We start from the raw sequence: 11,686 nt of genomic DNA on the forward strand, positions 1-11,686 counted from the left end.
AGGAGTGAACAAAGACAGAAATGGGAACTATTTAAATGTAAATCTATGATTCGCTCGTTTTTACAGGGGGCAGGATGGGAGGAGGTGTAGTCCAGGTAGCTGTGTGAGTCGGTAGGTTTGTAGTAGATGTCCGTGTTGATTCGGTCGCCTGAGATAGAAACAGAAAGGTCTAGGAAGGGGAGGGAGGAGTCCGATGACACCAAAATTGCAGGTGTAGTGGACAGCAATGAAGGTCACCTCAGATTATAATGGGATCTTGATCAGGTGGGCCATTGGGCTGAGGAGTGGCAGATGGAGTTTAATTTAGATAAATGCAAGATGCTGCATTTTGGAAAAGCAAATCAGAGCAGGACTTATACACTTAATGGTAAGGTCTTAGGGAGTGTTGCTGAACAAAGACACCTTGGAGTGTAGGTTCATAGTTCTGTGAAAGTGGAGTCGCAGGTAGATATGATAGTGAAGGAGGCGTTTGGTATGCTTTCTTTGTTGGTCAGAGCATTGAATATAGGAGTGGGAGGTCATGTTGCCGCTGTATTGGACATTGGTTAGGAGATTTTTGGAATTTGCGTGCAGTTCTGGTCTGCTTCCTATCGGAAGGATGTTGTGAAACTTGAAAGTGTTCAGAAAAGATTTACAAGGATGTTGCCAGGGTTGGACAAAGTTTAAAAATCATACAAAGTTAAAAGGCACTAGCTTTCGGCGCACCGCTCCTTCATCAGGTGGTTGTGGAGGACATAATTGTAAGACACAGAATTTATAGCAAAAGTTTACAGTGTTGATGTAACCGGTGCTTCCAATTAAACCTGTTGGACTATGGCCTGGTGTTGTGTGATTTTTAACTTTGTACACCCCAGTCCAACACTGGCATCTCCAAATCATGGCCAGGGTTGGAGGATTTGAGCTATAAGGAGAGACTGACTAGACTGGGGCTGTTTCCCTGGAGCATTGGAGGCTGAGGGGTGACCTTATAGCAGTTATTAAAATCATGAGGAACATGGATAGAATAAATAGACAAAATCTTTTCCTTGGGGTGGGGAGTCCAGAACTAGAGAGCATAGGTTTAGTGAGAGAGGAATGATATACAAGATACCTAAGGGGCAATTTTTTCAGAGGGTGGCTGTGTATGGAATGAGCTACCAGAGGAAATGGTGGCGGTTGGTATAATTACAGCATTTAAAAGGCATCTGGAGGGTTATATGAATGGGAAGGGTTTAGAGGGTGTTAAGACGGACCCGGAGGGTCCCGTCTTTGCGTGTTCTTTTGGAAGGAGAGACTCACACTGGCAACTATGATTAGACGCAGACAGCAGTTTATTCACAGAATCTTAACTGATACAACGAATCTACAAGCATGCATTCGTTGGAGAAGGCGTTCTGCCTTCCCGTTCAAAGTTGACACAATTATACTTCGCGCTGCCTGGAGTCCCCGGTCAGTTCGCCTTCCCCATTGGTCCATTCATCTGCGCGCGCTGGGGATCCGTCCTCCTATTGGCCGCATCGAAGTGCCTGTCCAGCTCCTGCTGTGCTTGACAATGGCTCAGCCATCCCCGGGAGCGGTTCCGATCCCGTATTCAATAGTTCATTATGTCAAGGAATTACTATGCGTCTGACAGGCTAGCCATTTTCAATAGTTTTAGTTTAACTAAATTGTCAATTACACTTATCAACTTTAGACTTAAATAGAGCCATTCACACTCACTAGTTACAGGTTCCGATAGAGCAATTCACACTTGTCTAACAGTTACAGATTCCGATCAGTTTCTTTATTAATCCCGAGTTTCGATGGGGCAATTGATACTGGCTGGTATTTACAGGCTCCAAGATTTAATTAACATTATGCATATCCCTTACAAGCTCCAGCAGTCATGCAGTCACCTGCAGCAGCTCGCTTGGCTGTTGTTAACCATTTCAGGGCTGGAAGTGTCACCCTCCCTAGCCCTACATTAAACACCGCAGTGAAATCTCCCCAACAAGGGATATAGGCCAAGTGCTGGCAAATGGGACTAGATTAAGTTAAGATATCTAGTCAGCTTGGATGAGTTGAACCAAAGGATCTGTTTCCGTGCTGTACATCTCTATAATGTCTGTGTGGAGTTTGCACATAACACCCCCAAAGTCCAAAATCTGTATGGGTTTCCTCCCTCAATCCAAAGATGTGCTGTTAGGTGAATTGGCCATGCTGAATTGCCCATACTATTCACGGATTTGTAGGTTAGGAGCATTAGTAGATACCATGATGGTGCTTTTTAGTGACGCAAAGGCTGCCTGCTCCATTTAACTTTTTCCTTTTTAATTTGTAGTGGGTACTTGTATAGTCAGGGCACTGAAACCAGCAACAACTTTGATATGGATCTGGAAGATGAAGCCCTCCTTAGTCAGGATGAAGATGAGGATGAAACAGAAGCAATTGAAGAGACCAGGTTGGTTTGTATTGTGAGCTGTTTTACAAAAGGTAGATGTTTGTCCTTTTTAATGCATAATATCCAACTTTGTGTGAACGTCAAAGTTCCTGTAGTCTGTTAGAGTTTAAATTGAACCAAAAATTTCTACACAATGATCAGTGGCCTTGAATACTAAAGACACTCTGTCTTAAATAGTTGGCTATTTAAAGATATTGGAAGTATGAAGATCCTCCTGATCTTAGACTCCTTCCACAAGTAGAAACAACCTCTTTGTATCTACCCAGTCAAGTCCTTTAAGAACCCTGATTGTTTAAATGAGGACTCCTTGCATTTTTCTAAACTCCAAGCTCAATCTTTCAAGAAAATCCCTCCATACATTGGATTAACTTAGTGAGTCTTCTCCAGACTGTCCAATACCAGTGTTTTCCCTTGAATAAGGGGAAAAAAACTGTTCACAAATCCAATAATATTCAGTACTGTATCATTTTGCCTTGTATACTTGGTCCCCTTTTGAAATAAAGTCCTCAACAATCAATTTGCCTTCCCACTTGCCCTCTGAACTCGGCTGCTAGCCGAGGACCCTCAAAATCCATCTGTAGTGCAGCTTCTGCAGTGTTTTCCAATTTAAATAACATTCAGTTCTTCCATTCTTTGTATCAAAATAATCTCTCATTTTCCTACATTAAAATCCATCAATCAAATTGTTTTATCACTTAACCTGTTGTGACTCTATAGACTGTCATCCTCAAACTTGGCAATACTGCATTCACTTCTTTCATCCTAGTCATGAATATGCATTTTAAGCAATTGTGATCCCAGCACAGATCCCAGTGGCACTCTATTAATTACAGGTTACCTGTTTTGAACTGAGCTTTTTGGGGTCTTCTGTTTACTTCTGGCAAGGTTTGTCATTCAAATCTCTTCCTGTTGTCCTCAGTGAGTCCCAGTTCAGTATAGTTGTCATTGATGTGTACCTGTCTTGGTTCAAAACTGTCCTGGTTCTTGTTTTTTTTAACCTTTTGGAGTGTTGTATATAAATTCCTATCTTCCCAACTCAATTATCTCTGGAAGCCTAACCTATTGAGTTCTTCAGTTAGAGATTGTTCTAGCGAGCAAATGAGATTTCAAACAACTGTTAGAAAAAGATGCCCTCTGTTTTGCAACCAGATTCCAAAATAAACACCTTTGAAATGGTACTTGCCCTCTATAATTTAATTGTTAATTTCTTGGACAACCTGGTCACATGATCATATATTGGAAGCTAGGGGAAAAAAACTTAGAATCCTAGTTTTGTTTTAGTGACAGCATTAACTGAGCCTTCAGCTGCCTAAATTCCAAGCTCTGGAATTGCTTCTCAATACTTCTGCTACTGTTCCTCACTTTCCTCTTATGACCATTCTTAAAATCTCAATGTCTGGGCCAGTTTTTGATTATCTGACCACCTATCTCCTTATGTGATTCAGTGTTTTAGTTTGTTTTGAGGCATTTCACTGTTTTAAGGTGCTATTTAAATAAAAGTTGATGTTTCAAATCTTTTTATAAAGCTCTGATCAGACTGCACTTGGACTATTACATTCAGATTTAGTCTCCATATTTAGTCTCCTTAGACCTGAGGGTCTCTTTTTTTTTTGAGAGGGTACAGAAAAGATTTATCCAGAAGGGTTAAGAACTCTACAATCAAGTTAAAATGTTTTTGGAGAAATGAGGGTCCTTATCCATGGAGTAGGTGGGGCTGAAGCAAGCAAGGTCTGAAATTAACAAAGTTGTGAGCAGGAGGGGTGATGGCCTAGTGGTATTATCACTAGACTGGTAAGCCAGGTAATGTTCTGATGACCCAGGTTCAAATCCCGCTGCAGCAAATATTGGATTTGAATTAAATAAAATTCTGAAATTGTTCATTGTTGAACCCAATTTGTGTCCTTTTAGGAGGAAGGAAATCTGCCATCCTTACCTGGTCTGGTCTGCGTAGTAACTGCAGATGTATAGCAATGTGGTTGTCAGTCAACTGGAGATGGCCAATAAATGCTCGCCCAGCCAGCGCTGCCCTTCTCCTGTAAATGCATTTTAAAAAAGGTTAACAAAATACCTTTTGGAATTACTCTCTCCATTTTTCTAGCAGATGAGTAAGTGGCAAATTTCATAGCTCCACAGTTGGAGTTTGCTGGTGATTTGAAGAATCATCAGACTGAGGATGGGTTATGCTTCAGATTTCTAACCATTAACTCTCAAGTTAATGACCCCTGAGGACCAAGCATTGCACCTACCAGCCCAAATTTGGCTGGTGTTTGCCATCTGAGCTTAAGATTGTTGGTATATCTATACCTTTAGCAGGGATTGGCACTTCTTTTTTGATGAGATAATTGCTACGGACAGTGTTGATTAATTATAGTCCATTTTGTTTTCCCCTCAGGTACCAGGCAGTGTGCGTCTAAGCAATGAACACGTCACCCACTCTTCACCTTTGCTTCCTGTAATCTCCAAACTGACTGCAACTGTGTGAATCTGAAAGACCAACATTTTCCTCATTTTAATCTCAGGCATTTAAACTTATTTTTGTCTCTGGTGCAGACCTGTTGGTAGACTCTGAGATTTGAGTGTATTGCACCAGAAATACTCAGGAGGCCTTTGGTTTTTAAATGGCTGCCTCCAGTCTTTTGACCCAGGATTTCCAGAGTGGATGAGTCATTGTAGCAATTCTTTTTGACTCCATTGCTGACATTCATCTCTTGTTACACATATATTATCTGGCATGTTTAGGAAGCCAAGTGAACAAACTCTTGTCTTCTGTGAGAAGAAAGGATGAGCACATCAGTGTATTCCATGGACGAGGGTCAGCTTTGCACTTACAAGCTCAATGCTGTTGTGAAGGATTTTTATTTTGGCACAACTGAACTCTGAAAATCAGCACACTGTCAACTTCCTGGTGATTCCTGCAAAGTGCCCGACATCCTCCCCCTTCCTCCCCCTCTCCTTCAGCACCTGTTTGATATCCTGTGCTGCTGGTTTTTAGCTAGGTATGTGGATTGCAATGGACTCAATCAGGTTCCACACCCCTAGGACAACTGATTAATAATCACCTTGTTTTGCTTTTAAAGTGCTTGTGCTCTCTTCTCCCATGCTGAAGTATTTTTCAACCTCCCTTGGCCCCTTTTCTTTTAGAAATCATTCTGGTACTTTTTTCTTATTCAACAGGCTATTGACAATTAGATTTTTGCTGTTCCTCGATCTGTTTCTAAATTAGAGCTTGCAATATGGCAGAGCCCACCACTCTCTCACCCTGTAAAGTTTTTTTTAAGTTAATGTTTTGGTTTACAAGTAAATATTGTACCAGCTTAAATGCTTTGAGTATGTTAGAAATATATTTTTGATTTTTCTTGTCGTCAATAAGGGGAAATCTTTGGTTTTTGAGATAAGATGAGGTCTTGCTTTTGCAATCTGTTATGAAACTCTCTGTATTACAAGGGGCTAAGGGAGTGTTTCCACTGGATCATGTCACCAGGCTAAAACTTTGAAAAGTTGGCTCCAAGCACTTGTAGAAAATCCTCATATTTCACTTCAATGGTGAGTCTTTGATTGGAGCTAGGCAACAGCGATGGGATGGGAGCTTTATGGCTGTCCTGAATTTTAGTTGTTCCTCTGAACTAGATCATACTATACCCACTAATGTCACTTCAAGATGCATCAGTTCCCAATATCACAGCTTTCTGCATTTCTGTGCCCAGTGGGATGACTTGGATGTATTTTAATATAATCCAGTTTGATGCAGTCAGTCTAACTGTTTCAATTTGCTTGGATTATACCAATCACCTTTGTGTAAGGAGGCGGGGAACATTTTGGGAAGTATTTTCAAATTCAAAACATTGTTTCTCTGTATAGAGGTGCCATGCATAGGAGAGGCTTCAGGCTTCATGACTTACCATTGCGAAGTAAAACATATACACTGCCCATTTTCTGACGAGTCCAAAGTAAAGCTTGTTTGTTCTCCCTGTCCTACCCCTTGCTGGTCCCAATTTCTGAACCTCCCTTCAAAGCTGAAATAATATGCCTTCTTTGAGTGGTCTTTTTCAAAGAGGTTCTAAGGTTTGAGACAGTAGGAATGCAGGAATTGCAGCAGAAGTAGATGACAGGAATTATCAAGTTTGTTCTCCCATTCAGTATAACCATGCTGATTGTCTGCATCCTGCACTTTCCTACTACATCCCATATTTGTTAGATATTTAATCTCTCCAAACACTCTTGGTCTTGAATATATTCAATAAAAAAAAATTCACAATCCTCCAGGCTAACGTATAATCCGCCACTTTGACAGACTGAGCAAGTGTCACCTGCTTAGGTTTGTGATCAGATTGCTTCACCCTTCGTGTCTGGATGGATAGCTGCAGCATTGTATTACAGAAGGCAGTGAATACTTCCTCTGCAATCCATTGCTTGCAGTCATTCACAAGTGCTCTCACTGCTATTTGAACTCACTGAACTTAAAATCTGAATATAGTTCTCTGTTGGAACAGGCACAGATTCCATCGTTCACTCATCAGCGATAAGTGTGAGATCACCATTTTGTTGTTTTTACTGCACTTCCCTCTCCTTTTTTTTAAACTCCTTAATGCTGCTTCACCTGTTAGTTTTGCTGAGATTCAGGAATTGAAAAGCCTGCAGTCTAGATACACAGTGCTTACGCACATAACTGAACCCATCTTCAGCTTTTTGTAGCTGACTTAGAACATTTGCACTTTTCTTTTTGTATGCCTAGTTTATAGAATGTGTAATATTTCTACAAGTCTGTCAAAATCCTGTATGCTCTTTATATTAGAAGAGAAACATAGAACATTTGAGGCAGTGTGTTCACATGAAGTGCCAGAGTTGGGCTTGTTTAATATCTTTTTATTAAAGTTGATCACCAGCATTGTTAAGCTTGTCCATTATGGCATCTTTCCATTGGCCAATGGAAATGAGGACAAAGTGCACCATGTGAGTTCAGTGTAATCTTCAGAAATGACTGGTGTTTGTATAAAGCAATGTTCAGCTACTTCCTTGCATTAGCGATAGGGGAAGCTGGTGTTCAGACCTCCCCTCCCCTAAGCTAACTTTCTAATGTGAGCCAATGTTTGTAAACCAAAAGCATATCTCTTTGCTGTGCTTGTGATTTTGTTTTTTAATTTTGTCTACTGAGGTTCATTGTCAGATCAGTACGTAAGTTAGTTCATAGGAATTGCAAGATGAAAAAACACTGCAGTCTGTCCAGTTTATCTCTTTTCTTTTTGACTATCTTGCTAGTTATTGATATAATTATAATAGTTAGTGACCAGTCAGAGCAATCAATATCTATCAATTTAATCTGCAACTGACCTGCACAGGAGGAGTGTTTTTTGTGAGCTGCCTCTTCTATCAAGCACACTTAACACACCTAGTCACATCCTGAGTTGGGCAGTGAACCAGAAAGGGTCACAACACAAGGGATATGTGACAAACTTCAAAGTTAAGCTGCATTCCTCTGTTGGGTAACCCTGGACTTGGCTGCGGTAAAGCATCTTCAATCTTGGTTTTTGAACTTTCAAAAAAAAACTTTGGCCTGATTAACAGGGTTGGTTGGTTCAAAATGAGATCAGAGTGTTCTGGTGCCTCTGTCTAAAGAGTGATTGTAAACATAGATTCCAAACTGTATGGACCACCTTGAATTGTTTTTTCTCCAATTTGCCACCCTTTGAATCAGTTTGTAAGCTGTCTTGCTGTTGAGTCAGAAGCTCAAGGGTTTGAGCCCCACTACAGCAGTCAGTGCTGAGAGAGTGCCATGCAAATCAGAGTTAGTGCTGAGGCATTATCTTTTTGATAATGTGAATCCAAGCTGCCAGCACCTCCTGGCTAAGTTTGAAAGATCCCCTGCCATATTTCAACAGGTGTAAGGGCATTTTGGTGTCCTGGATAACCAGTATCCCTCAGCCAAAACGTTACTTGGTCCTTTACCTCCTCGTTTGGCACCTTGTGTTGTGTACAAGTTGGTTAACATTTCCCTAAGTTCCCCCAGTGATTCAATTTTCAAAAAATGTGCTTAACAGGTTCTTCACTTGGATTGGACATAGAAGAAATTACTTCAGCCTGTCTTCAAACAGGCATTCAGTAACTCTCTGGCCTCGCTCAATTCATTTGGCAGGTCACACATTGAAACAGTTGGAGCAGTTTGGTATTGTCCATTGATCACTCTTTAAAGGCATGTGGATCCCACCTCAGGATTGGGCTGAGATTGTCACACTTTTTGTGTTGTACCTTAAGCTGGTTCTCATACGTGTTATCTTGCAAGGCAAAAGCGTTTTTTTGGCAATTAATTCCCCCCACCACACAGCTAATGTCACTTGCTAATATTGGTTTCCTTCAGTGTCGATGTTTATGGGATAAAAGCTACAGGTTATGTTTAGGTCTCTTTGACACTCTCTTCTAATTGAGAAATTATCTTTCAATGTTGAGCTCCCACTGTTGACATGGATTGGAGTGTATCATTTTGTGCAAGTCGATGCAAATTGCAGCCCTGTCTTGTGAACCAAGCAACAACCTGTCTAGCCATCCGAGTGGAAGCTGCTCAAAGCACCAGTTCTGAGAAGCCAGCAGCCTTTTGATATGCAAATTAAAAACTTTGCAAGTTATGATTCATAAAATTGAGGAGGATTAATACGGAAAGAGGAAATGCTGGTTCTACTGGCAAGATAGTTGATGACCACACAACTAGATTAATAATTTGATATAAATAGCAAAGAGGGATGAGTGTTTTTGTCTATGATCGAGAGTCAACTGTCACAACAATGCCTTGGAAGCAAATTGAATTCAATTCAGAAGGAAATGTGTCCTCTACTTAAATGGTTGCAAGGTAATAAGATTAATTGATAACATCTGACTGCTGCAGAGGCTTGCTGGCCTGCATAGTCTACTGGGCTCTAATTCCAGAATAAGTGGGTTCAAATTGTAGTCTGATTCTCAGTCTGAGATTTTTCATCTTTGGTAGACCGTAGCTGCAATGTACCAACTCTTGTTAAAGGGATGGAAGACCCTCTGAGTTTCTTTATTGCACTGATTATTTAAGGGCTGTGTCACTAACTCCATGTGTGCAGCATTTTAAAGTTCTTGTGTTGCTGTTGATTTTCCATGTTTTACTCTGGTCTCATCTGTTCACACAACAAATAAAACATGCTTTGCTTGCCAATCAGGGATGGTGGCCTTTTTGTTTAATGAAAGATTGGGTCTCTTAAATTCAAAGAAACAAACCAGCTTTTTGTCCATTACAAAGATAGACAAGCCAGGAAATTTAGAGTAAATTCTTTTTGTGAAGCTCTGGTTGGGTCTCCGTGGAACTATTAGTCGGTTTTGGGCTCTACACTTTAAGGAAGATGTCAAGTCTTTGGAGGAGGAGCAGAGGACATTTACTTGAAAGGTACAGTGTGCGGAGACTGGAAGAGTTGTGATTGTTTTCTTTGGAGCAGAGTGGACCAAGGAGAGTTGGTAGATATGGCCACAATCGTAGGTTTTGACAGAGCTTCAAGCAATTAACACAAACCTGTTGCCAGTCGTGGGAAGGTCAGTAGCCAGAAGGGCATAGGTTTAAAGTGGCCAATAGAAAATGAAGGGAGATGACTGAAAGTAGAGAGGGAACAACTTACAAAAGGGAATTGGATCATAGAAGAGTAATGAGATGCTATGACAAAATCTGTAGTGCTGTGGGAGGAAAAGAGTAGAGGAGTGTGAATAAATAGTTTTAATGAAGCATGTATTTGATAGAGTGAGTGTTCTGGATCCTGTGGTAAACTAAGAAAAAGATATTTCCATAAAATTTAGTTGTCGGGTAGAAGGTTCGGGGAAATTTTAATACACCAGTAATGGATGACTTCACAAAAAGGAAGAAATTAGATTGGTTAGAAATATGTGAACATAGCATCTCTGAGAGTTCATCCATCTTCAGCTGCTTTATCAATGACTTTCCCTTCTTCATAAAAGGCGACGTTTTCACACACAGGTGCCAGAGGAAATGTTTTTCTATTTGCTCAGGATGAGGGGTTATGGAATCAAATCTGGGCCAAACTAGTTAAGGGTGGTAGTTTCCTACCCTAAATGACATTAATGAACCAGATGGGTTTTTCCAACAATCAACTGGATTCATGGTCTCTGTTAGACCCTTAATTCTATTTTTTTCCATTGAACTCAAATTCCACAATCTGCCACGGTGGGTTTTGAATTCTCGTCCCTAAAACATTATATGTGTCTCTGCATTAACAGTTCCAGTGATAATACCACGGTGGTGGATACCGGTGCAGTTGCAACATTTAAAAGACATTTGGACAGGTACATGAATAGGAGAAAGTGAGGAATGCAGATGCTGGAGATCAGAGGAGAGAGTGTGGTACCGGAAAAGCTCAGGCAGCACCCGAGGAGCAGGAGAATCGATATTTCAGGTATAAAACCTTCATTAGGAATGAAGGGATTATGGCCGATTCTCTTGCTCTTCGCACGCTGCTTGACCTACTGGGCTTTTCCAGGTATGTGAATAGGCAAGGTTTAGAGGGATATGGGCCAAATTCAGGCAAACGGGACTAGATAACTTTGGGGAAAGGTGGTTGATAGGGATGAGTTGCACCAAAGGGTCTGTTTCCATGCTGTATGACTCTGTCAGAAGTGGGTATGTTCACTGATTATTGTTTAATGTTCAGCACCATTTGTGACTCCAATACTGAAGCAGTCCATATCCAAATGCAGCAAGACTTACATAATATCTAGGCTTGGGCAGAAAAGTGACAAATAATATTCATGGTGTACAAATGCCAGGCAATGACCATCTCCAACACGAGAGAAGCTAACCATTGCCCCCTAACATTCAAGAACATCACCATCACAAAATCCCCCATCAGCATCCTGTGGATTAACTTTGATCAGAAACGCAATTCAACTAGCCATATAATTACAGTAGCTACAAAAGCAGATCAGAGGCTAGGTCTGTACTTCCAAAATGTTTTCCTTCTGTGACCCCATTTTAAACCTTGAAAATTGCTGTGATTCTTACTGGTTGGAAAGCTGGAAGACAGCTGTTATAGGAGAAAGTGAGGTCTGCAGATGCTGGAGATCAGAGCTGAAAATGTGTTGCTGGAAAAGTGCAGCAGGTCAGGCAGCATCCAGGGAACAGGAGAATCGACGTTTCGGGCATAAGCCCTTCTTCAGGAATGAGGAAAGTTTGTCCAGCAGGCTAAGATAAAAGGTAGGAAGGAGGGACTTGGGGGAGGGGCGTCAGAAATGTGATAGGTGGAAAGAGGT

General features: G+C 41.0%; 1 protein-coding gene across 2 annotated transcripts in view; it reads left to right on the top strand.

The window, feature by feature from the left end:
• LOC122550210 (repressor of RNA polymerase III transcription MAF1 homolog) overlaps positions 1–9,590 on the top strand; it is a 61,882-nt gene extending 52,292 nt beyond the window's left edge. For both annotated transcript variants that reach the window (XM_043690971.1, XM_043690972.1), the window contains 2 exons: positions 2,300–2,419; positions 4,812–9,590. In XM_043690971.1, the coding sequence (XP_043546906.1) occupies positions 2,300–2,419; positions 4,812–4,833 (142 nt within the window). In that variant the 3' untranslated portion in view covers positions 4,834–9,590. The remainder of the gene's footprint in view (positions 1–2,299; positions 2,420–4,811) is intronic.
• The last annotated feature ends 2,096 nt before the right edge of the window (positions 9,591–11,686 follow it).

This window comes from Chiloscyllium plagiosum, chromosome 5 (assembly GCF_004010195.1).
Source record: "Chiloscyllium plagiosum isolate BGI_BamShark_2017 chromosome 5, ASM401019v2, whole genome shotgun sequence".
Lineage (NCBI taxonomy): Eukaryota > Metazoa > Chordata > Chondrichthyes > Orectolobiformes > Hemiscylliidae > Chiloscyllium > Chiloscyllium plagiosum.